This window comes from Balaenoptera ricei, chromosome 19 (genome assembly GCF_028023285.1).
Source record: "Balaenoptera ricei isolate mBalRic1 chromosome 19, mBalRic1.hap2, whole genome shotgun sequence".
NCBI classification, from domain to species: domain Eukaryota; kingdom Metazoa; phylum Chordata; class Mammalia; order Artiodactyla; family Balaenopteridae; genus Balaenoptera; species Balaenoptera ricei.
Window position 1 is genome coordinate 10355789 of NC_082657.1, and position 26304 is coordinate 10382092.

Here is a 26304-nt window from a genome sequence, read left to right on the forward strand (position 1 = left end):
AGGAATCTGGGATGCAGAAGACCGCAGAATCCTGGTCTGCCTAGGTCCAGAATAGTACATGAGAGAGGGAAACTTCTATTGTGTTAATTCGGGTCTCTCAGATACATGCAGCTCTGTAATTATTAAATGAGACAAGTACTTATTGATTGCAGGTGTGAAAAGCAATACAGTTGACCCTTGAAGAACAAAGATTTGAAGTGCGTGGGTCCACTTATACGAATCTTTTTCAACAGTAAATACTACAGTACTACACGATCCATGGATGGTTGAATCTGTGGATGTGGAACCAGAGATATGGAGCAATCGTTAGTACAGAGGGCCAACTGTAAGTGATACGTGGATACACAGGGTCGGCCCCCCCCCCCATCCCCATGTTGTTCAAGGATCAACTGTATAGCAGAGAAGTTAAGTGCTCAGCCTCTAAGTTGCAATATCTGGATCTGAGGCCCAGCTCTCCTACTTCCCGACTGGGTGACCTCAGGCAAGACTCTTAACCTCTCTAGGCCTCCATTTCCTCAACAGTTAAAATAGGGATAACAGGGCTTCCCTGGTGCCGCAGTGGCTAAGAATCCGCCTGGCAATGCAGGGGACACGGGTTCGAGCCCTGGTCTGGGAAGATCTCACAGGCCGTGGAGCAACTAAGCCCGTGTGCCATAACTACTGAGCCTGTGCTCTAGAGCCCGTGAGCCACAACTACTGAGCCCATGTGTCACAACTACTGAAGCCCGCGCGTCTGGAGCCTGCACTCCACAACAAGAGAAACCACAGCCATGAGAAGCCCGCGCACCGCAACGAAGAGTAGTCCCCGCTCGCCGCAATTAGAGAAAGCCACACACAGCAACGAAGAACCAAAGCAGCCAAAAATAAATAAATGAAAGAAAAAAAATAAGGATAACAACACTTCTTACCTTGTAGGGTTGTCTACAAGCATTAAATGCATTGATATACACACACACACATACATCATCTAGAATGGAGCCTGGTACATACAGTAAGTGTTTTAGAAGTGTTAGCTATTATTGTTATTTTCCTCATAGGAAAAAGGCATACAAAAAACTTCAGAATGGGCTTCCCTGGTGGCGCAGTGGTTGAGAATCTGCCTGCCAATGCAGGGGACACGGGTTCGAGCCCTGGTCTGGGAAGATCCCACATGACACGGAGCAACTGGGCCCGTGAGCCACAATTACTGAGCCTGCGCGTCTGGAGCCTGTGCTCCGCAACAAGAGAGGCCGCGATGGTGAGAGGCCCGCGCACCGCGATGAAGAGTGGTCCCCACTTGCCGCAACTAGAGAAAGCCCTCGCACAGAAACGAAGACTCAACACAGCCATAAATAAATAAATAAAAGAACGTGAATTTCTTAAAAAAAAAAAAAAAAAAAACAACTTCAGAATGGAAAAACAATACAAGAGAATTCTAGCGTGAGTGGGTGCCTTCCTGCTGAGCCCCAAACCACGCCAAAGGGCAGCATCAGGCACAGGGACTTGCCTCTGCCTGTACAAGCCATGGAGCCCTGGGGTCCGGGGTCTCAGGGGCCACGGCCCAGCTGAGCTATCTGCTGCCTCCCACCGCCCCAGGAGGTCCCTGATGCACACGGCTGGGGAAGGTCTGGAACTGGCGATTCCTGGGGACACCTCCATTTCCAAGGGAGGCTCCCATTTTAGTAAATATGCCAAGGGAGAGTGTGCGAGCAAGGACACCCACAGGCAGCTCTGCCCCGGCTTAGCGTGTGGCCTGCAGGGGGCCCACGCACTGCGGGCTCCTGGGTCTCCGTGTGTAGAGGAGACAAGGCCGACTGGACCGGACTTTCTGTAGGATTCTAGACCCCCAGTTTCGTGAAGAACATCTGCTCACCGTGGGCCCTCCACCCCCGCATCCCAGACCAGGAAGCCCTGACCTAGGACACCAGGGCTGGCCCTCACCTAATGCTTTTCAACTTCGTATCCTCCCTCCCACCCCAAGTAGGCATTCTACATTCACGGGGAAAATTTAAGTGTATGAAAAGACATACGACAACTCTCCCTCCCACCCCGCCCCCACTCCAGGTAACCACTGGTACAGTTGGAGGATGCGCTGAAAACCATGGGCTCTACCCTCTACTCTCAAAAAAGGCCATTCTCATGCAATCTGCTTGATGCTTCAGAGAGTTCACAGGCCCCTGAAAACAAACCTTGAATCCCATCTAAGAACTCCAGATGGAGACGGTCTTCCAGCACGCACTGGGACTGATTCTTGGTGGCGCCTGGTCCTAAGGACGGAAATTAGCCTGCACTGTGGTTGTATTAAAAACGTCTATCTGAAAGAAAGCTCCCTTATGTACTGATGTGGAAAGATTTCTAACATATAGTGTTAATGAAAATAAACCAAGGTGTAGAACTGTGTAAAATAGGCTACCTCTTATGTAAAAATGAAGGGAAAGATAAAAATAATCTTTATTCCTAGCTGCTTGAAGCATGGAAAGAAGAAACTGATACATAAGAAAATTCTAAGTCCTTATTGGACACGGAGGTGGGGGGAGGGGAGGGAGTGGCGTGGTGAAGAGAAAGGAGGGGCTCCACGGATGAAGAAACCCGGTCCCAGGGAGATCCCCCTGCGCCCTCCCAGCAGCTCCCCAGGGCCTCACTCAGAGGCCAGGCTTCCAGAAGGCAGGCCCTGTGCTCCCGGTGCCTGGAAACAGTCATGTGCATCCACGCGTAAAAGGATCACCACCAGCCAGTCTCAAAGGCACAGCCTGTATGACTTCACTTACAGGAGGTACCCAGAGCAGTCAAATTCGCAGAAACGGAAGGCAGAATGGTGGTGGCCAGGGGCTGGGGGGAGGAGGGAGGATCGAGGAGTTAGTGTTTAATGGGTACAGAGTTTCAGTTTGGGGAAGATGAAGAAGTTCTGGAGATGGATGGTTTGACGGTTGCACAACAATGTCAATATACTTAATGCCACTGAGTGGTGCACTTAAAGATAGTTAAAATGCTAAATTTTATGTAATGCAGATGTTGTGGCTGAATTGTGTCCCGCCCCCCTCCAAATTCATGTGTTGCAGTTCTAACCCTCAGTATCTCAGTGACTGCATGTGCAGATAGGGCTTTTAAAGAGGTGACTAAGGCTAAGTGAGGTCATTATTTAGGGTGGGCCCTAATCCAGTCTGACTGCTGCCCATATAGGAAGGGGCGATTAGGACACAGACAACACAGAAGAAAGACCATGTGAAGACAGGAAGACGGCCAGCTACAAGCCAAGGAGAGAGGCCTCAGAGGAAACCAGACATCCTGACACCTTAATCTCAGACTTCCAGCCCCCAGAATTATGAGAAAGTAAAAAGGATCTCCAGCAGTACAGTAATGATGGTAATCCTCAGTGATTCTTTCCTTTCCTCTTTTTTCAAAAAATTTGTTTGTTTGTTTGGCTGCGCCACATGGCTCGCGGGATCTTAGTTCCCTGACTAGGGATCAAACCCGTGCCCCCTGCAGTTGAAGCACGGAGTCCTAACCACTGGACTGCCAGAGAATTCCCTCCCTTCCTCTTTATGTTTTTCTTACTTGAACTTTTTTCAATGAACAAAACCAAAGCTACATCTGGGGACTTCCCTGGTGGCTCAGTGCTTAAGAATCCGCCTGCCAATGCAGGGGACACGGGTTCGAGCCCTGGTCCGGGAAGATCCCACATGCCGCGGAGCAACTAAGCCCGTGTGCCACAACTACTGAGCCCGCGCCCTAGAGCCCGTGCTCTGCAACAAGAGAAGCCACCGCAATGAGAAGCCCACGCACCGCAAGGAAGGTCAGCCCCCGCTCACCGCAACCAGAGAAAGCCCACGCGCAGCAATGAAGACCCAACGCAGCCAAAAATAAATTAAAAAAAGCTACATCTGCTCACCTGAACAGCACGCCTTTGATGACCTGCCAGGCGTTGGGTGCTGGCTGGGGTGGTGGGTTCTGGGGCTGGGTCTCCGCCGGCGGGTCCCTCCCGATGCTGCCATTGCTAGTCACCTGCAGGGACAGAGGCCAGGGTGAGGAGGTAGGATGCATCCTGAGGCGCCAAGGCTGTCGTAGGCACCACCATGTGCCAAGGCCCAGTAAGGGCTGAGCACAGAGAGGGCGCCTGGCCCATCCTGGGGGTCAGGGAGGGGTCCTGGAGGAGGAGACGTCGGAGCTGAGCCCTAAATCATAATCAGTTGGCTGGCGCAGAGGAGGCAATGAGGGAAGCAGCAGGTGCAGACAAGAAGGTGAGAGAGACAGTCTGACTCCGAGGATGAGCCAATGCTCCCTGGGGCCGGAGCCCAGGATGCAAGGAGGTGGCTACTGGGGACAACGTAGAAGGGGTTAGGCGGCAGGTGTCAGATTCTGCAAGGCTTCGGTTTATCTGAAAGGTCCTTCCGTGGGCAAACAATTCTTGACGCCTCCTCTGTGGCCAGCCCTGTGGGGGGCCCATCCCTCCAGGGGCTCTGGATCTAGCAGGTGAGACAGACACAGAAAAACACCATCAGAGCGTGAGCGACACCACCACGAGCCACACAGGGGTGTGTGAGATGCACACAGCTCAGACCACCCCGTGAGGCCAGAACTAGGAACACCGGCATTTGGCAGCCGAGCAAACGGGGGCTCAGGGAGCCTAAGCCACTTGTCTGGGTCACTCAGGAAGGATGATGGCAGCACGATGACAGGAGTGTGGGCAGGCCAGGGAGTCAGGCAGGGCTTCCCAAAGAAACAATCTTCATTCAGAAACAGAAGCTCCGAAGCGGAGAATTTCAGGATGTCAGGTTGGAAGGGCCCGAGATGGGGAAATTCTTCCTGCCCCTCTCTTTGCACCTGCTGGCTCCCCTGTCCTGCCCTCTTCCCTCCCGCCAGCTGTCCCCTCACCCACTAGCTTTTAAGAGACAGGACCAGGACTGTCGTGGTGGCTGTTAGGTGGGAGCATTGCCCAGCCCAGGGCTGGCAGAGAGCAGGGGCTCAATAAACACCCGGGGAATCAACAAATGCTCCCTGAAGGGCTTGCCCTGAACACTCAGGCCACCAATCCACCCATTCCTGGGCCTCCCCAGTCCCCCGACTCCTGCCCCAAGCCCGCTCCTCTGCAACGTCTTCTGTCGGCTTCAAATGCCCCCGAGAGTAGGGACAGAGGCTCCCAAAGCCAGATGAGGCTGCCACGAAGCTGAGGCCAGCATTTGTTAAAGGCGTCACTTGTCACTTCCTGTCCCCTTCACCAGCAAGAGCTCTTCCATTTCATCTCCCAAGTGCAGAAGAGCACTGTGGTAAAAGGTGGGGCTCTGGGGTCCGACAGACCTGGGCTGCGGACCGGTCCCATGGTTCCTGGCTGTGAGATCTTGGGTGTGTCACTTCCCTCTCTGGCTCTTCACCTCTCTGACCCAAGGGCCAGGGTGTGATCATACCAGTACGTTTAGGGCAGAGAAGATTTCCTTTGTGTGTCGATAAAAGTAATTCCCGAGTACCTACTGTGCGCCAGGCCCAGTGCTGGGCAGCAGGATCGGTGGTGGGCACACAGCTCTGGGGTCTGCCCTCCCAGAGCTCAGGGTCTAGAGGGAAAGGCACCAGCAGAACAATAAACAGGATAATTAACAAAGGTAAACAGGAAGGTGTTCCAGGGGAAACAAGCAGAGGGGGTGACCGGGTGGTTAGGGAGGCCTCCCAAGGAGCTGTCTTTGACATTTGGGTGAAGGGTGTCTAAGGGAGAGAAAAGGTGCGGGCAAAGGTTTGGCCGAGGGGCGGGCGAGGTCGAATAGGCACGGGGCCCCCTTGTTCAGGGCTGGCCTCGCTCCTGGGAGCACTGGGGGGGCCAAGCAAGGGTCTGCAGCAGGTCTGAGCTGATTCTGGATCAAGAAAAGGAAGCTTGAAGCCGGGAGAGGATTTGAACCCATGTCTGGCTGGCTCCCAGGTCTGTTCTCTTACCTGTGATGGTTGACAAGCTGGCTGGAAACCCTCCCAGGGAAATGCAAAGGAAAGCCAAATGCAAAGGTGCCACTTCACCAGGATGCCCGTAATCAAAACGATGGACAATCACAAGTGCTGGCGAGGATGTGGAGAAACTGAAAGAGCTGTACACTGCTGGTGGGAGAAATGGAGCTGCTGCTTTGAAAAATACGCAGATACTTAAAAAGCTAAATGTACCCCTGCCATCCGAACCAGCAATCCCACTCCGAGGTCTCTGCCTCCGAGAAACGAGAACTCTGCGTCCACACAAAAGCTTATACGCAAATGTTCATAGCAGTGTTACTTGTAAAGCCAGAAACAACCCAAAAGTCTTTCGATGAAGGATCGGTGATGGATCTGCACGATGGAATACTACTGAGCAATAAAAAGGGACACTGCTGGGGGCAGAGAAAGTGCAAAAAGGAACAAGGGAGCGTTTTGCAGGGATAGGAGTGTTCTCAGACCACACGGTGGTGGTGACCGTACTGCACAACTGCATAAATGTACTGAAAGCCACTGAACTCTACACTGACAACAGGTGAATGTTACGGTATCTAAATTACACTTCAATAAAAAGGTAACTCTCCTGTGGCTCCACTTCCCTCAGAGTACAGGCAAAGTTGTCACCATGGCCTCTGAGGCCTGGCATGATCCTCTGTGCCCATCTGCTCTCACCCCTCTCCCCTCAGTCACCAGTTCCAGCCACATCAGCCTCCCTGACGCTCCCTCATCACACCTGTTCCACCTCAGGGCCTTTGCACTGGCTGTTCTCTTTACCTGAAAGGCTTTCCCCCACCATATGGGTGACTCCCTCCCTCATCTCCTTTAGGTCTTTGTTCAAATGTCACCTCCTCAGAAAGCCCTTCCCAGACCACTGTATTTAAATGGCAACCTCCTAGCCACCCCTCACTTCCTATGCTCCTCCCCAGCTTTAGCTCTGCCCATGGCACTTAGCACCATCCGAGCCTCTGTACATTTTTCTTATTTACCTTGTTCACTGCCCCTGTCCCCAACCCCACCGCACAGCCCACTCCCAGCCCTCAACAAATACATGGGCTCCAAGAGGGCAGGGCCTCTGTTTTGTCCATAGCCGTGTCCCAGCATCAGCATGGGCACTAGCACGTAGTGGGGACTCAGCCCACGTTAGCTGAAGCAGTGATTACCAGAGCTGCGGGCCTGCTGTCTGAGTCCCTGCCTGAAGCAGGAGCAGGCTGGCTGGAGCAGGAGACTGCTGAGGGTCTGCGCATGAGCCAGGAGAGGGCCGCGGTGGCTGTGGACACAGCAGTGACTAAGAAGCAGTTCCTGCTCTTGCACCCATGAGCCCACTCTCACACACAATCCCCGGAACACCCGCTAAGGGGCCCAGGAAGCAGCTGAGGCCACGAGACTGGGCCGGGGCCGGGAGGAAGTCAGGGCATCCTCCCTGACTGCCTGGATCCACCATGGGAATTCCACCTCAGCCCAGCCTCTGCCTCAAGACCCGTTCATTCCGCAAACGCTGAGGGCTTGCTCTGTGCCTGGTCCTGAGCTGGGAAGCGCTGCGCACACAGTGGTGACCAAGACAGCTCCTGCTCTGCCCTCCAGGGGCGCCCAGTCCACTGGGGGAGACAGGCAGTGACAACCCACAGTGGGCAGGGCTGGGACAGAGGAGCCCAGGGACTGCTGGAGCCCTGACCCAGTCTGAGAGGGTCCGAGAGGCTTCCTAGGGGAGAGGACACCTGAGACGTACAGGACTAATAAGGATCAGGCAGGTAAAGAGAAACATGTGCAAAGGCTACGAGGTGAAGAGAGAGCGCGAGGCGCACTCCTGGAAATACAAGAGCTTCACAGTGGCTGATGCTCGTCTTGTCCAGTGACTCAAGCAGGGACAATTCCGCCCCCCAGGGGACATTTAGCAACATCTGGAGACACTTTTAGTTGTCACAACTGGGGAAGGATGTGTGTGCTACTGATACCTAGCATGGCCAGGGACGCTGCTAAACATCCTACAATGCACAGGACGGCCCCCTACCACGAAGAATTATCCAACCCCAAATGTCAGTAGTGCTGAGGTTGAGAAATCCTAGCCTAGTCTGAGGAAAAAGGGCAGATCATGCAAAGCCTTGATCTACCAAAGAATTTGTACTTAATCCTGAAAGCAAAGGAATACGTCTTGAAAGATTTTAAGCAGAAGTGGGACAAGAGGAGATCCTGGGGGGAAGGGGTCCTCTGTAAGCTCAGGGCAATCAGGGCACCCTGAGCCCTAGTCTCCCTGATCACCCCCCGCCCAATAATCAACAGAAACGCAGAGGGGGAAAGACCTTCTTTCAGCGAGACTGGGAAGCCCCTAAAGATAGAGACAAACATTTCCTAGGGCTGCCCCCGGGGCCAGGCCCTGGTTGAAGATGCTGAAAAGATCCAGACCAGCGATGCTGGCTCTGTCACACAAATCTCACCCTAGTGTCCTCCCCAGGTGATATTATTTGCTCCTCCTCTGGGCTCCCTCAGTTTCTGACACGGACTTTTTGTCACCATCCTTGTCATCCAGGATTATAATTCTTTGTTTACACACCAGTCTTCTCTCTCACTCCACTGATGAAGGGACATCGCTGGAGCCATCTTCATGGCCCATCACAGGGCTGGCCCTCCTGTCCAATCCCTCCATTTACCACTGGAGAAATGAAGGGGGAAAGGAACTTTCCAAGGTCACAGACAGTCAGCTTCAGCTTCGTTTTCCCCTCCCAACCTGCACTCTTCTCCCCTGTGCTGCCTCCCACGTGTCAGTGACATCCCAGTGGGTGGGTCGACAGCACCTCGCTGTCACTCCATCGATTCCCTAAACGTCTGAAAGGTGGCTGCCTGAACTAGTATGTTCTGCAGCCTCAGTTTAGTTCAAGTGGCAATGGGTCAGAAGTTATCAGTACCAGGACGAATTCCCGCATAGGACTAGTTTATGCTGAAAATAAACCCATCTCAGTCCCGACCACCTTGCTTCAGCAATGGCTGGTAAGTTCTACAGGGAATGGATCCCAGATCTAACCTGGGTGACCTTCTGTAAGCGCCTTTGTCTGTTCCTTGGATTCCTGACTATAAAATGGGTCTGTCAGCCTCCACAGCGCGTGTCCTTATCCACGATGATTACTTGACTTCCCCAGAGTTAGAAAACTCCCAATTAATCAATCATTGCCCACACCCAGAGCACCCCGTGAACGTCAGCCCATTCTAGGAACTGTCCTGGAGCCTGGAATCGCGGAGTCGAGAACCCAGGGCGCCTGGGTACAAGTCTGCGCCCCTCCGCGCCACTGTGTCCTCAGCTCGAGCAACGAGCCTGGTGGCCGCCCGGCGCGAGCATGCAGGGGACCCGGCGCGCAACAGGGCCCCGCTCCCCGCACTGTCCAGCCTCCCGGGCTGCCCGGCCCCACCTGGGCCCGGTATTCAAGGTCCCTATGGGCAAGGAGCCCCCAATGCACAGGATTCCGTGAAAAGAGGCAGGACACGCCCCGTGGGAGGCCCCCCGGGTGGGGAAGAGCCCCTCAGGCCCCTCTCGGCCTCCGTACCTGACCGGAGCTGCCTCCCCCGGCCGCCACTACGGCGCTGCCGGCCCCGTCCGCCTCCTGCGCGGCCGCCATCTTCCCGCTCCGGGTCCCCGCCCCCGCCGCCAGCCCCGCCCCGTCCCCGACGGCTCCAGCGCAATCGCGCGAGATTTCACGCTTTGCCCGACCTGCCGGCCACCGTAACCCGCAAGAGCGCCTCAGCCACGCCTCTCAGGAGCCGCTTCCGTCTATGAAAGGACCAAGCAGGCCACCGTACTCTCCGTCCCGTCGCAGCCTGTTTGTTTTCATCTAGTAGACACACTGCATGCCCCGAACTCCCAGGGCTTTCTTGGCCAACATGTACGCTTCCCACAGCCTCCGTTCTTTTTGCCCCCACGAATAACCCGTTTTTTCCAGTTATATGAGCCTCCTGGGTCATCCTGTCCACTTTGCCCCGCCTATTCTTTAAGTTCCAAGTTCTTGAGCTTTCCCGGCCACCGTAATGCTTCGAGGCGCTCCACTTGAACCACGCCCCTCCTGCGTTAAAGGAACCTTCCTGGCCTCCGCACCCAAGATTCTAGAGGGCAGGGTCTTTGGTCGGTGGCCTCGCTTTCAGACTCCTCTTCCTAACGCAGCCCTTTCCTCCGACAAGTCTCCCTAGGTTATAGTTCTGTGCATTTAGTTACTATTTCAGTGTTCTTACGCCACCACACTTCCAAATCGGACCTTGTCAGCCCCTCCCTAAGCTTTCGCGCCGCCTAGTTTAATGCGCATGCGCGTTCCCTTAGCGGTCCGCTTTCTAGTAAACCTCGCAGCTACGGACTCGGCTTCAAGGACTATAAGAACTCCATACTTTTTCATTAGCTATCTTCCTACAGCTCCGGGCTTGGACACGTGTTGAGAGACCCTTGGCCCGGAGAAGGAATTATAGAGGCCCAGAGAGGACAGAAGACTCAGCGGCTTTTAAACCTTCACCAATGAGTTGGGTGGAAGTCTGACCTGGGTTCAGACCCTGCTTGTGCTACTGACCGACTAAGTGATCCCGGACAAGTGATCTATCTCTTTGGGCTTCATTTCCTTCTTCTTTTATAAACTAGGCATTATAATGGTACCCGCTATTCCTCTCCGCCTTTGCCCCGCCGGGTTATTGGGAAGACCCAGTGAAATCAGGAATATAAAGCACCTGGCCCGGGTCCTCAGTGTGGGGCTTAGTAAGTGATCAGTATCACGCACTGTTATTATGAACTTTACATATTATCTGAAAAGGAGAGCAGGCTTTGCATAGAGATATTTTAATTATTTATTTATCATTTTACTGTCTATTGATAATCCTCCACTTTCCTCGCGGTCTCAGCTCAATAGTATTATCCCTCCTCCCTGGCCCCCAGACTGGGCGGGGCACCGCCTCCCAGTCCTCCTAGATCCCTGGACTCCCCACCCCCTCCCTGCCCACTTTGTGTCATCACTGACAGAGATAGGTGTGTCTCCAGCACTGTCCCAGGGCACGATTGCCGAGTGAAAGGATGAAACTTCTGAGTGGGGAAGGTGAATGAAATACCTCTGTGAACCAACACAAGGACAAGAAGAAACCTTGGAAAACTTATTGGGAGTTCCCTGGTGGCGCAGTGGTTAAGAATCCGCCTGCCAGTGCAGGGGATACAGGTTCGAGCCCTGGTCCAGCAGGATCCCAAGTGCTGCGGAGCAACTAAGCCCGCGTGCCGCAACTACTGAGCCTGTGCTCTAGAACCCGCGAACTACAACTACTGAAGCCTGCGCACCTAGAGCCGGTGCTCTGTAGCAAGAGAAGCCACCGCAGTGAGAAGCCTGCGCACCACAACGAAGACCCAACGCAGCCAAATAAATAAATTAATTAATTAAAAAAAAAAAAAGAAAACTTCTTGCCCGGTCCCCTTCTCTTACAGACAACAATGATAGTAATAACGATTCTGTGAAATTGTACACCCAGTCTTCAAGTCTAGGGATGAAATGAACATACTGATGAAGTCCCCCGGAAGATGGGCAGATTGAGATTTTTGTGGGCTTCTTTTTTAAAAGTACAAAATTACATGTACACATATAAATAGAGAACCACAGAAAGCCCAGGCAGGTGAGGGGCTTTGAAGCCTCATCTCCGGTTTCATTGTTACCCCATCTCTGCTCTCAGCTCTAGGTCCCCCAACGTCCTCTCTCATATACCGCAGAGTCCTGATCTGTTGGAACACAAGAGGCTCTTAGCTAGACTGTGACCTCAGACGGGGCCCTTGTAAAGCCCTCCCCCATGTCTGCTGAGTGACCAAGTAAATTCTTCCATTCCTACTAACTGTTAAGTGAATCACAGGCCAGACCCACACTGCGCTCCACTAGGGGACGCCCAACACCAACCAGAGGCTGGGATTTCAGGTTCTAAGGGGGGCTGGGGACCTGAACTTCTGGGTCTTGAGGAGAATGGATTGGGGGTCCTGAGTTCTGGGGGAGGAGAAGTCTGGGGGCCTGGACTCCTGGGGTCCTGAAGGGAGTGGGACTGGGGTGGGAGCCTGAGAAAGGAAGGCGGAGTCTGGGAGGTACACCAGGATTGGTTGGAAGCAGAACTGGCCTGGGCAGTGGTTTGGTTTGGCTTGAGTCTGTGGGAAACAAGTGGACAGAGCAGGGATTGTTCCTCCAGGGTTCCCCCCTCCCCATCGCCCATTGGGCTTGGCAGCCTCAGCTCTTCCCAGGCCCTGGGGACTTGGGGGCATTTCCCACAACCCTTCCCCAAGGCCCCTGTTTTCTGCTAGACTCACAGCTGCCCAGCCCCAGGACCTGGGAAAACTGCCCCAAGAGTGCTGAAAAGGCTGGCTGGAAGTTAATGCCAAGTCTATTAGGAGAATACAGGCCCTGCATCCTCAGAGGCCAATAGCCCCACCCATAGGACTTGGCAGCCCAGAACCACTCTCTACTCCCTCCAGATGCAGGAGTCCAGGCCCTTAGCCCCTCTACCCATGTGCCCCAGCACTGTCCTCTCTCAGACTGCAGGGCCTCTGCTCTTATTTTACACCCTGTGCTTTTGGCCTGTAATCCCCCACTGCCCATATACCCTCTTCCATCGGCTCAGACCTGGGAGCCAAGAGAGTACTCCCCTCCCCGTACTTTCCATCAACAGTAGTCCTTACCACACTGCATTGTAACGCATGCCCTGTGACCAGCCCAGCTGGGTCCTCTAGAGGGCTCTCCCCGCGCCCCAACCCAAGGTGGCCGCCCCCAGACCTTGAACTCCTCACTTCCTCTCCTTTTCTTCATTGCCCATGTTGCTGTCTGAAGTTATCTTCTCCATGGGGTCCTCTTGTCCATCCTCTGCCTTCCACCCCCTCAGCCTCTCTATTTGTGGCTCAGGATAGACCAGAGCTCCTGGCCCTGAGTAGGAGCTCAGGAAGTGTTATTACTATTGTTAATAAGAAGAGAACAGCTAAAAAGCATACCACAAAACGGTAATCAATAAAACCATGTGGGGCTTCCCTGGTGGCGCAGTGGTTGAGAATCTGCCTGCCAATGCAGGGGACGTGGGTTCGAGCCCTGGTCTGGGAAGATCCCACATGCCGCGGAGCAGCTGGGCCCATGAGCCACAACTACTGAGCCTGCGCGTCTGGAGCCTGTGCCCCGCAACGGGAGGGGCCGCGATAGCGAAAGGCCCGCGCACCACGATGAAGAGTGGCCCCCCGCTTGCAGCAACTAGAGAAAGCCCTCGCACGAACCGAAGACCCAACACAGCCAAAAATAAATAAATAAATAAATAAAGTAGCTATAAAGTCAGGCTTACTGAAATATAATTTAAAAAATAAAAAAATAAAAAATAAAACCATGTGACGGACTTCCCTGGTGGCGCAGTGGTTGGGAATCCGCCTGCCAATGCAGGGGACACGGATTCAAGCCCTGGTCCAGGAAGATCCCACATGCTGCGGAGCAGCTAAGCCCGTGCGCCACAGCTGCTGACCCTGCGCTCTAGAGCCCACAAGCCACAACTACTGAGCCTGCGTGCCACAACTACTGAAGCCTGCACACCTAGAGCCTGTGCTCCGCAGTGAAGAGTAGCCCCCGCTCACCACAACTAGAGAAAGCCTGCGCACAACGAAGACCCAACGCAGGCAAAAGTAAATTAATTAAAACAAACAAACAAACAAAAAACGTGTGAAACTGGGTCAGGACCCAATCAGTACATTTTTGCGGGGGCCACGTGAGGGCAGGACTGTCTGTCTTTTCCCTGCTGTGTCTCCAGCACCTGGTTGTGTCTCAATAAATACATGTGGGACAAACGTATAGGAATTGGCACAGAGCACAGCGTTTACAGTTCTGTCCTCTCGGGTCCCAGCCAACCTGGGCGCTGCCTTGCCACGCTCAGCAATGACTCATGGGCACCGCTCTCCCCTCTACCCCAGGGCCACTGGACACCTCACTGCGATGGCATATTCAAAGTGTCAGCCCACGACCCGGACATGGCCAGAGTCCACTGCAGATTAGCTATGTCCATTTATCATTTTACAAATGAGAAAGCCGGGACTTCCCTGGCGGTCCAGTGGTTAAGACTCTGTGCTTCCACTGCAGGGGGCACGGGTTCGATCCCTGGTCAGGGAACTAAGATCCTGCACGCATGCCACATAGTGTGGCCAAAAAAAAAAAGAAGGGAAAGCCAGACCTTGGTGAAGGTCAGTCTCCAATTATTGTTGTTATGATTATTCATTATTATTATTCACCTCTTTATTCCCATTGACCAGGTGAGGGCGATATACATAGACTAGACGCTCAATAAATGTTGGCTGGACAACATCAGCTCCTCCATCTTGGCCCTTGAGGTCTCAGAAAAGCAACCACATCCAAAAGAATAAACTTGGCTTTTTTTTTTTTTTTTTTATTGATAAGAAGTCAGGCTAGAGTTGGGAGCAGGATGCTGAGAGGTGCTAGGCAGTGGGGGTGGGGTATAGATCAGGGGACCCAAGGGGTTGCTGGGGTCTGGACTCCCCCCGAGATTGGGGGCCCAGCTGTTAATGGTCTCCCTTCAGCAGAGAAATGACCTGGTCAGTAAAAATCCCTGCATAGGTGGTCATAGCTGCCGTGCTTTTGCTGTATATGTCCCTGGGGAGAAAGGACAGAAGGGCTGAGGAGGAGGGGCTGGGGGCTGGGACTCCTGGGTCTGAGGGAGGAGGGGCTGGGGCCCAGAATCATGTGTCCCATGGGAAAATGTGTCTAGAACCCAAACTCCTGGATCCCTAAGTAGGACAGGGCTGGCATCTCAGAATTCTGGGTTCTACTGGGACTGGGGGCTGGGAGCTGAGATACCTGGGCCTTGAGATACCAGGTCCAGGTTTGAACCTGGACTCCTGAGTCTGAGGGCGAAGGGACTGGGGGCCGGGAGTCCCTGTTCCTGGGGTGGGGGTGGGAGGCGGGTGATACCTGATTTTCTCATCCATGGCGGGCAAGTATGTCTTCTTGTACAGGTTCTGGGCAGCTGCCTTGGCTACATCCCAATAACCTAAGAGTGATTCCTGCACCTTGGTGAACAGGGCAGGCCTGGCAGTCTCTTCTTCCTGGGGCACGTGGACGCCCTGGACCTCTGCAGGAGGAGAGTGAGTTAGGGGAGCTGAGGGGCCTGCAGCAGAGGGGGGGGAATGAGGCGGGGAAGGAGAGGAGTGGGCAGGGGCGGGGCCAGACAAGAATTGGGCTGGGAAGATGCTTGGGGCTCATCCCCCTCCTCATAGCCCCTCCTCTCCTACTGACCACACTCACCGAATCCCAACACCAGGAAGATGAGAAACAGAGCCAGGAAGTATCGGGTGCCCATGGTGTCAGGAGACCTGGAACGCTGAGGAGGGTGTGGGACGGGGGCCACGGGAGGTGTCTAATCCTAGGGTCCCCTGCGCTCAGGGATACCAGCCTGGGAACCCCCTCCCCCTCTCCCCCCACCTGAGTCAAACCCCTAATGGCTTGACTTGGGCCTCACTTCCTAACATTCTATGATGCTACTCCCGATTGCTGATTGTAACATTGTAATTTTTTTTTTTTTTTGGCAGACCTGTGCTCTTGCAGGATCTTAGTTCCCCGACCAGGAATTGAAACCCGGCTGCAGAAGTGAAAGCGCCGAGTCCTAACCACTGGACTGGCAGGGAATACTCTAAATTCCATGATTCTATCACTGGAATCTAATATCTTGACTCTGGCAGTTCCTGCTTTAACGATCTTGGCCACCTCCTGCTGTCCCCCACCCGCCATGTCCCTCTCTTACCGGACTCTGGCAGGCTGTCCTCACCAGCTCCAAACAGGCAGAGAAAGGCTTTATAGGTCTCGCGATCCACCCCGTCACAGCCACCACCCCGACCTCAACGCCTAGGCCAAAGTCCTGGCCAACAGAACTGCTCGGGGCGGGGGGGGTGGTGTGGGCCGAGAGGGCAGTGACACCCCTGAGGTCAAGCCACAGGGAGCCTCCACTGTGAAGATTCACCGCTGAGAGAGACAGGCTGGGTGGGGAGCTGTGGAGATGATGGGAGCTCTGGGTGCCCGCCAGGCATGAGGCCTGGGCTCTCCATCCCGTGGGAGGTGAACGCAGAGGGCTGAAGGAGGGGCCGCCGGGGGGGGGGGGTCTTGTTAACCCTGCCTGGTCTCCAGCCTTCACCCTCCACCCCAAACTGAGAAGCCTGAAGTCTTCCACGCCGCCCACAAGCCTGCAGTGGTGGGTCTCAGCACTGGGACAGCAGGGTCGTATCCCCCCCCACCGGCCCCCACCCCCACTGTCGCTCCCCTGCCACGTGTCACTTCGTGTTGTCACTTCCTCTGCTCCTTAACCTCCGGGGGGCGGATGGGGTGGGGTTATCTCTGGCAGCATCCGGGAGGGACTGGGACGGGGCCACAGAGGAGAACTCCTTTATTGCGGAGGCTGTGAACACTTTAATGTCAGTAGCTGTCCCCGCAGAGCAGCTGGGGACACAGGTTGTAGGCCTTGTTCAGGAGGCTGTCCTTGGAGCTTTGGAGCCAGGCCTGGGTGTGGGAACCCAGGTCCCTCAGGTGGTCATCATAGTAGGTCTTCACAAAGCCCTGGAAGGCCCTGGGGCCCCTGTGGACATCACAGTGGAGACCCCAGCTACCCCCCGAGACTTCTGCCCCGTTGACCCCTTCCTCCCTCTGACCCAGGAGTCCCTGCTCTCACCTCTTACCCTCTATACCCCTCTGGGACCCAGGGGTCACAGCCCTGCCCCCGCCCTGTCCTGCTCCCTGGGAACCCACGAGTTCCGGCCCTGCCCCTCCTCCCTCAGACTCAGGCCCGCAGCCCCGTTCTGCGCACGCGCACCAGAACCACTGCCAACTCTCTCTTGTCCTGGTCACCAGCGACTCCATCCACTCCTTCACCTTGCCCGGAACCAGGCTCCAGGAACTACTGGCCGACTCTGGCGGGGGGCTCGAGGTTCCCCCAGGCCCTTCTTGCTGACATGCTAGATGGAATCAGAGGGCAACTTGGGACGGCTGGGACCCCAGAACCCTTCCATCTCCCTTTCCCTCCATGCTCACCGTCACCGTGGCTCCTGGTGGCCCCTTGCCTCTCATCGCCTTCTATGTCCCTCTAACCCCTCGCCCCCCTTCAGCCAGCGGTCATCTCCTTTCACCCTCTGTGGCCGGGAGCCCCATCACCCCTGCGTCTGCCTGGGGTTTCCTCCTTCAGTCTGTAACGCCGCCTCTCTGCCCCCTGCCCCTCTCCTGATGCCTCCCTCGCTACCTGATCTTGCCACCCCCTCCGTTCTCCTGTGACTCCCAAACGGTCTGAACAACCTCCGCAGGCAGTGAAGGATGCCCCCGGGGATGGAGGTTGGCAAGGCCATGTGTTGGGCTGGTGGGCCAGGGGTTCTGCCAGGAATCACACACACCTGTCTGTCCAGCACCCATGCACCTGGGCAAAGCCTCACCTACAGAGACCAGCCATCACACGGGTACACGTGTACACGCGTGTACAGAGGCACCCATGTGACCTGTGGTGTGCCCTTGGCCGATGAGTTAACCTCTTCAAGACTCAGTTTCCCCTTCTGTAGAATGTGATAATGACAGGTCCCAGCTTATAGGGTTATTGTGAGAGTTAGGGGTTAACATGTAGAAGGCACTTGGACCGGTTTCCTGCACATCGGATGCACTGCATATATATATATATATATATATATATATATATATATATATACAATTTAAATACATGTGCAGAACCCAGACATACTCACACACCAGTACACACTGACACCCTTCCACATGCCCAGACTGTCAAATCTTTTGCATAAATACCCCCTAAAGACACACACGTGCACACAAGCATACAAATGCATGTTCACAGACTTACACGTTTACCATGACTGCATACTCGTCTGCTGACACATGCACAAATGCATATTCATGATCGCTGTCATCTGTACCAACCCCATGTACACTGTTCACACACGGCCGCCCCTGACACATACTCCCAGACATGCATGCACATCTGCACGCCTCACAGCCGGTCACACTCACACCCCATGCTGCATCGGGGTCCCCACACCCGCCCACCCACTCCTCCTTACCTACGACGCAGGCCAGGACCAGGACGCAGAAGCAGAGGGAGGACAGGGCCCGGAACCTGCATCCAGGGAACAGCATTTCTGGGGGCCTCTGTCCCTCTGTCCCTCTGTGCTCAGCTCTCTGAGCTGGGGGAGGGGGAGGCTGCGCTGAGCAGAGCCCTCCCCTGGCCGCCTCCCCACGCCCCTTGGCAGGGACTTCAGAGAGAGAGGGGCCCAGGTGACAGGGATGATCCAAGGCCATGCCCGCCCCTGCTGGCCTCCTTCCTTTCTCCTTCCTACCCTCCCACCACCCTAAACTGACAGGGGAAGATTAGCCTCCTGTGCTGAACTGGGTTCAAATTCTGGCTCCACCTCGTGTGACAGCCCCTCTTTTGGGCCTCAGTTTTCTCCTCCGTAAAATGGGCCCACAATCCATACTTTAGGACATTAATTAAATGATGCGATAACAAGGGAAATTCTTTTTTTTTTGGCTGCGTTTGGTCTTCGTTGCTGGCGCAGTCTTTCTCTAGTTGTGGCGAGCGGGGGCTACTCTTCGTTGTGGTGCACGGGCTTCTCATTGTGGTCACTTCTCTTGTTGCAGAGCACGGGCTCTAGGTGCACAGGCTTCAGTAGTTGTAGCACGCGGGCTCAGTAATTGTGACTCGTGGGCTCTAGAGCACAGGCTCAGTAGTTGTGGCACACGGGCTTAGTTGCTCCGCAGCATGTGGGATCTTCCCGGACCAGGGATCAAACCCGTGTCCCCTGCATTGGCAGGCGGATTCTTAACCACTGCGCCACCAGGGAAGTCCCCAAGGGAAATTCTTAACGTGGAGTCTGGCAACATAGGTGCTCACAGATCAGACCTGTTTATTATTATTTCTTTTGTCTCTGAGATCCGTTGGCCACTGGACTACGGGGCCAGACACACCTTCACTGCGTGACCAGGGCAAATACATTCCCTTCTCTGGGCTCAGTGTTTTCATCTGTAAAATGGGGATGGTAGTAAGTGCCTGCCTCACAGTGTCCACATGAAGGCTGGGTGAGGCCCTGTGAGGGAGAGCTTAGTGAGAGGTTGTCAACATCAGGCTTGGGCCAAACACCAGACAGAAAGAAAATGAGCCTTTTTCTCCCGGAGGACCCAGCCATGAGCCAGGGTGCACAGTTTAGCCAGGGAACCATGGGCTGGATTCCTTGCTCTAAGGTTGCCAGATAAAATACAGGACGCCCTGTGACATTTGAATTTCAGATAAATAATGAATCTTTTTTAATTAATTGATTTATTTTAAAAAATTGGGGGGGGCGCCATGCACGGCATGCAGCATCTTAGTTCCCCAACCAGGGATTGAACCCGTGCCCCCTGCAGTGGAAGCACAGAGTCCTAACCATTGGACCTCCAGGGAAGTCCCATGAATCTTTTTTTAGTGTAAGTATGTCCCATGCAATATTTGGGAATTATACTATTATTTATTTGTTGTGTATCTGAAATTCAAATCTAACTAGGCATCCTATATATTTTTTTCAATATTTATTTATTTATTTTTGGCTCCCTTCGGTCTTAGTTGTGGCACATGGGATCTTTCATGGCGGTGCGCGGGCTTAGTTGCCCCGCAGCATGTGGGATCTTAGTTCCCCGACCAAGGATCGAACCCGCATCCTCTGCATTGGAAGGCGGATTCTTAACCACTAGACTACCAGGGAAGTCCCACGTCCCGTATTTTCATGTGGTGAATCTGACAACCCCACTTTGGCCACAACCTGGATGACTGTACAGGACAAATCCAGAGGCTTCCAGAAGAATGCTGTCCATTCCAATGGCCCCAGCGTGGGCTCTAGCACACAGTAGTTGCTCAACGAATGTTCCCTGGAGTTCCTCACTGACACTAATCAGCAAAATAAAATCTCCTGGAGTTTCTGTTTGGGATGATGAAAACATTCTGGAAATGGATAGTGGTGATGGTTGCACAAGATTGTGAATGTACTCAATGCCACTGAACCGTACACCTAAAAATGGTTAAAATGGTAAATTTGATGTTATGTATTTTACCATAATAACAAAAGAAAAAGGAAACACCCACCTTGCATGGTGTTAGGAGAAGCAGCGTGGTGTTGGGTTCACAGTCTGGCTCCCCCTCCTTCCTGCTGTGTGACCCGGTGATTGTTGCTTAATGTCTCTGGGCCTGTTTCTCCGTCCAGGAACCAGAGTCATGGACTACAGTTCCTACACAGGAGAGTAAAGCAAGTCGTTTACCTAAAGTGCCTCAAGCAACAAGAGACCTGCAGCAAAGCTGTGCTGTCAACGCCAGCTGCTATTTATTAAGCTTGTGCTTCCTGAGCGCTCACTACGCATCAGGTGCCACCGCAAGGCTTCAGCGCATTAACTCACTGAATTAACGTCAGACCTTATGAAGTGGGCATCTTTTTCATTCCCAGTTTACAGATAAGGAAGCTGAGGCTGTGGGGGTGGGGCTCCCCAGCCACCAAATGGTGAATCTGAACCCAGCCCTTTCATACTTAGCTAGCCGTTTCTGGCTAGCTAAGCCAGAAACGACCTCTGCCCTCACCTCCCCACCCCAATTCTAGAGGGCAAGAAAGAGGTTGAAGCAGGGCCAGGGTTGGGTGGGCCCGGGGGAGGGGGGAAAAGGTCTCTGACCCTGCCCTGGCTCCAAGGTCAGCATGAGCTGTTTGCTGCTTGCAGTGTTTGCCCATCTGTTATCCAGGGCAGGAATGGGCTGAAGGTCGTTCAGGGTGGACCTCAGAGGCAGCTCAAAAACAACAGCAGTTGGGAGGTGGGGGCAGAGAGGTCACAAGGAGGGACTGGTGGTTGGAGCGGTGGGCCCTGAGACCCCAGCATGTGTGTCTGGGGACAGGTGGCATCTCTGAGCCTGCACCTCTGTGTCCACAAGATCATCAGTCCCACCACCAGACTCCCGAATCACTCTCTCCACGCCAGGGTCCCTGCCTCAGTCTGGATCCCATCCCCTCTCCCCTGAATCCCTGCAGCCACCTCCCTTCCAGCATCCCTCACCACTCACCTCCCTGGCTGCTCTGGGTTGTGACAGGGAAGTCAGGGGGTGGAAGAGAGGTTGCTATGTCCCCTCCTTTATCTCTTCTTTCTGCCTTTGTCTGGAAGATCTCCATTCATTTTTTTAAAATTGAGATATTCAAAAAAGAAAACAAAAAACAACAACAACAAATTGAGATGTTCACATACCATAATTGTTACCCTTTGAAGGTGTACAATTCAATGATTGTTGGTATATTTGCAAAGTTTGCAACCATCACCACTATCTAATTCCAGAACATTTCATCACCCGGAAAGGAAACCCCACACCCTTTAACCCTCACTCCCATCCCCTTCTCCCCAAGGCAGGGCAACCACTAATCTGCTTTCTGTCTCTATAGATTACCCAATTCTGGACATTACATATGAATAGAATCATATAACATGTGGTCTTGGGGCTTCCCTGGTGGTGCAGTGGTTAAGAATCCACCTGCCAATGCAGGGGACACGGGTTCGAGCCCTGGCCCGGGAAGATCCCACATGCCGTGGAGCAACTAAGCCCGTGCGCCACAACTACTGAGCCTGCGCTCTTAGAGCCCGTGCTCCACAACAAGAGAAGCCACTGCAATGAGAAGCCCGCGCACCGCAATGAAGAGTAGCCCCCGCTCGACACAACCAGAGAAAGCCCGCACACAACAACAAAGACCCAATGCAGCCAAAAATAAAAATTAAAAATAAATAAAAATTTAAAAAAAAAGTGGTCTTTTGTGACTGGCTTCTTTCACTTAGCATTAAGTTTTCATGGTTCATCCGTGTTGTAGCATGTGTCAGTGCTCTGATCCCCCTTTTTGTTTTTTCTCTCTTTTTTTTTTTTTGGCCTCGCCACAGGGCTTACGGGATTTTAGTTCCCAGACCAGGGATCAAACCTGGGCCCTTGGCAGTGAGAGCTCGGAGTCCTAACCACTGGACCACCAGGGAATTCCCAGTGCTTTGTTCCTTTTTATGGCTGAATAACATTCCACTGTATACACTGTATCTGTACCTATACAGATATACAGTGGATATACATACACTGTATGGATTTATTTATTCATTCATCAGTTGATGGGTATTTTTTGGCTATTTTCCACTTTTTGGCTATTATGAATAATAGTGCTGTGAAGAGTTGTGTACAAGTTTTTGTTGTGAACGTGTTTGCAGTTCTTTTGGATAGAGACCTAGGAATGCAATTGCTGGGTCATGCGGTAACTCTGTTTAACTTTTTTTCTCTTCCAATTTTATTGAGTTAAAATTGATATACAGCACTGTATAAGTTTTAGGTGTACAGCATAAGGATTTGACTTACATACATCATGAAATGATTATCACAAGTTTATTAAACATCCATCATTTCATATAGATACAAAATTAAAGAAATACAAAAAAATTTTTTGTGATGAGAACCCTTAGGATTTACTCTCATAATAACTTTCATATAACACACAGCAGTTTTTTTTTTAATTTTAAAAACTCCCCAGGTGGGGGCTTCCCTGGTGGCGCAGTGGTTGAGAGTCTGCCTGCCAATGCAGGGGACACGGGTTCGAGCCCTGGTCTGGGAAGATCCCACATGCCGCGGAGCAGCTAGGCCCGTGAGCCACAATTACTGAGCCTGCGCGTCTGGAGCCTGTGCTCCGCAACAAGAGAGGCCGCGATAATGAGAGGCCCGCGCACCGCGATGAAGAGTGGCCCCCACTTGCCACAACTAGAGAAAGCCCTCGCACAGAAACGAAGACCCAACACAGCCATAAAAAAAGAAAAAAAACCAAAAACTCCCAAGGTGATTCTTTTTTTAAAAATATTAATTAATTAATTAATTTATTTTTGGCTGCGTTGGGTCTCGGTTGCTGCACGCAGGCTTTCTCTAGTTGTGGCGAGCGGGGGCTACTCTTCATCGTGGTGTGTGGGCTTCTCACTGCAGTGGCTTCTCTTGTTGCAGAGCACGGGCTCTAGAGCGCAAGCTCAGTAGTTATGGCGCATGGGCCTGATTGCTCCGCGGCATGTGGGATCTTCCCGGACCAGGGATCGAACCCATGTGCCCTGCATTGGCAGGCGGAATCTTAACCACTGCGCCACCAGGCAAGTCCCTCTTTTTTTTTTTTTCCTCTTTTTTTTTTAATTGAAGTATACTTGATATACAATATCCATTTAACTTTTTGAGGAACCGCTAAACTGTTTTTCAAAGTGGCTTCATTTGTCTATTTTCATACTCAGTTTAAAAAAAATTTTTTTTTTAAATTGAAGTATAGTGGATTTACAATGTTTTGTTAGTTTCAGGTATACAGCAAAGTGATTCAGTTATGTACTTGGTTTTTAATTCATGTGTTTGTGTGATAAACATTCGTGCGGAAAAAGAGCAATATTGTTTATTACACTCTTCCCCCAATTCTCTTGGATGAATTCTGAATTGTCTTTCAGGTTTCAAGTGCAATGTCTCCTCCTCCAAGTCTCCTCCTCCATGATGCCTTAGGCTGAGCCAGGTGCCCGCTGGGGTCCCCACCCCTGCCCTGCCCTCTGTGTGGTATGGCCATGGGTGGGAGCTGTCTATACGTGCTGCCTTCACCCTCAGGGGTGAACATTTCTATATACCTGTCTGGAACTCTCCAGGGGTGATCTTTCTTGGTGTGACCGGGGCTATTTGCTCTCTGGTGGCTTGAAGCTATGTTTGTAAACCTGAGAAGAACAAATATATGGGCTCTAAAATATAAAGTGTGAAAGGAAAATTGCAAAATCAGAAGGGATGAATTCATGAATGGTTAAGAATGGTAATCAAGGGACTTCCCTGGCAGTCCAGTGATTAAGACTCTGTGCTCCCACTGCAGGGGGCACAGGTTTGATCCTTAGTCAGGGAACTAAAATCCTGCATGCCTCAGCATGACGAAAAAAAAAAAAAAAGGTAATCAAGCCCCTATATGTCAGCTGTTTCATGGAATGGAAATGTTCACTCATTGATTCAGGAAGGATCGATTGAGCTCCCACTGTATGCTTGGCACTGTCCTGGGTGCTTGGGGAGCACTGCAGGGACCAAGACAGCCTCTGGGAACTTCCTAACAGTGGGAAACAGACAGTAAACAAGTAAGTGAATAGACATATGATATATCGGGGGTAATTAATGCTGAACATAAAGGCGATAAGGAACTAGGAGAAAGATAGAAGATGGATATGGGGGGAGCATAATTGGGGGGTGGGGTAAGTAACACTGCAATGAACATGTTCCTCCATCTTTCTGTATATTTCTCTGGCCCCTGCACCTTGTAGATTCAGGACCGCTGGGACACAGGGCACACAAATACTTAACGTCAACAGAAACTGCCAGGTTGCATCTATAACAGTGACCCAGTGCCCACTCCTGCGGGATGTGTGCAGCTCCCCAGGTGTCCACATCCTCAGACACACCTGGTGTTCTCTGCTCCTCTGCTTCCACCATGTGACTGGGAGCTGCCTGGGGTCTTTTGGTTGTTTTCATCTCATTGCTCCTGAGTTTGAGCTTCTCTTCAAAAGTGGAGTGCATACTCCAAGAGCTGCCCGTCCATCTTCTCTGTCCCTGTGTGTCTTTTGAGTCTTTAACCTGAGCGATTTTTTGGGATTTAGGAAAATGCTTGGGAAAGTGAAAAATGCTTCCAAAGTGAAAAAAAAAAAATTGACCAAGTTAAAAGTTAGTAATTTTGAACTTTTTTTTTTGGCTGCACCGCTTGATATGCGGGATCTTACAGTCCCTGACCAGGGATCGAACCTGCGCCCCCTGAGGTGGAAGGTCCAGCCTTAACCACTGAACCTTCAGGGAAGTCCAAAAGTTAGTATTTTTTTAATGAAATTGCTACAGAACATACCCACATACTAACTAGCCAACAGCAGTGTGACTCCTCATAGGAATTATATATAATAAGGGACATGGGTGCATTTTAATATGCTGGATGTAATGCCAGTGAGGCCTGGGGCCGGGTGTGTGTGCACAGCTGTAGCCCATATGATGGGCAGGGTGATTCGGCAGGGGAGGAAATCAGTCAGGATGTGGCCCCAGGATCCCCACCTGCGTTCAAATCCCGTCTCTAATCACTTTGGGCTTTGTGATGTCTCACAAGTGACTTTAGTCTTCTGTGCCTCAGTTTCTTCCTCTGTAAAATAGGAACAGTGACAGTATCTGTCTCAGTGGGGTTTTGTGGAAACGCCATATTTAGTTTAGGTTTTGTTTTGTTTTGTTTCTGATTAGCATACTTGTTCCACCTAATTTTTTTAAAATTAATTAATTAATTTATTTATTTTTTTGCTGTGTTGGGTCTTCGTTGCTGCACGCAGGCTTTCTCTAGTTGCGGTGAGCGGGGGCTACTCTTCGTTGCAGTGCATGGGCTTCTCATTGCTGTGGCTTCTCTTGTTGTGGAGCACGGGTTCTAGGTGCGTGGGCTTCAGTAGTTGTGGCACACGTGCTTAGTTGCTCCACGGCATGTGGGATCTTCCCGGACCAGGGATCGAACCTGTGTCCCCTGCACTGGCAGGAGGATTCTTAACCACTGCGCCACCAGGGAAGCCCCAAGACCACATGTTATATGATTCCATTCATATGTAATGTCCAGAATTGGGAAATCTATAGAGACAGAAAGCAGATTAGTGGTTGCCCTGCCTTGGGGAGAAGGGGATGGGAGTGAAGGTTAAAGGGTGTGGGGTTTCCTCTTGGGGTGATGAAATGTTCTGGAATTAGATAGTGGTGATGGTTGCAAACTTTGCAAATATACCAACAATCATTGAATTGTACACCTTCAAAGGGTGACAATTATGGTATGTGAATCTCAATTTGTTGTTGTTGTTTTTTGTTTTCTTTTTTGAATATCTCAATTTCGTTGCGTTAAATATCTCAGCGCAACTCGCTGCGTTGTCTTCACGACTTGACTCAACCACGTTACTCGTCTGATGATGGAACGGAATCTGATGAGGCCTGGGGCCGCCTGGGCTGGGGCTGGGAGTGCCCAGAAGAGGGGCAAGTGCAAAAATTTCCAAAATGGAAGCCCTTTAGGATGAGATTCCAGGGATGGGAAAGGAGATCCTTGAATGTGTTTCTGGGGGTCATGGTGTTAGAATGTGGCGGGGGGTACTAGAACCGCCAGATCAGGCTCAAGATGCTGAGAATTGCCTTGCTCTCAGCACTGGACTGGTCCCCCGCCCTTTCAAGGCTGTAAAAGCAAGACAGCCAATCCCGGAGGAGCAAGACTGAAGACGTCATCGGTTGCTAGGGCTCCCCTGGGCAGATTGCCACCCACTGGACTAGCCTTTAGAGAACGCTGAGACCCACCTGGGAGGGTAGAGATGGGGG

At 52.4% G+C, this 26304-nt stretch overlaps 3 protein-coding genes across 4 annotated transcripts in view; all 3 read right to left on the reverse strand.

Moving 5' to 3' along the window:
• Positions 1 to 9541, reverse strand: part of CLPTM1 (CLPTM1 regulator of GABA type A receptor forward trafficking) — a 29526-nt gene extending 19985 nt beyond the window's left edge. Inside the window, exons 1-2 of the mRNA XM_059906176.1 lie at positions 9456 to 9541; positions 3869 to 3981 (exon numbers count right to left, since the gene is read on the reverse strand). Of these exons, the coding sequence (XP_059762159.1) occupies positions 3869 to 3981; positions 9456 to 9527 (185 nt within the window). The 5' untranslated portion in view covers positions 9528 to 9541. The remainder of the gene's footprint in view (positions 1 to 3868; positions 3982 to 9455) is intronic.
• Positions 9542 to 14322: 4781 nt separating this feature from the next.
• Positions 14323 to 16187, reverse strand: APOC2 (apolipoprotein C2). Of its 2 annotated transcripts, none has more exons than XM_059904604.1 (4): positions 15682 to 16187; positions 15186 to 15253; positions 14853 to 15012; positions 14323 to 14534 (listed from the first exon to the last, which is right to left on the reverse strand). In XM_059904604.1, exons 2-4 carry the CDS (start codon positions 15238 to 15240, stop codon positions 14444 to 14446), a joined length of 306 nt encoding a protein of 101 aa, XP_059760587.1. In that variant the 5' UTR covers positions 15241 to 15253; positions 15682 to 16187; the 3' UTR covers positions 14323 to 14443. The 2 variants fall into 2 exon arrangements, with proteins under 2 accessions (XP_059760587.1, XP_059760586.1); XM_059904603.1 differs by having other exon boundaries at positions 15186 to 15261.
• Positions 16188 to 16346: 159 nt separating this feature from the next.
• Positions 16347 to 18224, reverse strand: APOC4 (apolipoprotein C4). The gene is made up of 3 exons (XM_059905465.1): positions 17987 to 18224; positions 16741 to 16882; positions 16347 to 16506 (listed from the first exon to the last, which is right to left on the reverse strand). The coding sequence occupies exons 1-3, from the start codon at positions 18222 to 18224 to the stop codon at positions 16347 to 16349; spliced, it is 540 nt and encodes a 179-aa protein (XP_059761448.1).
• Between the last annotated feature and the right edge of the window lie 8080 nt (positions 18225 to 26304).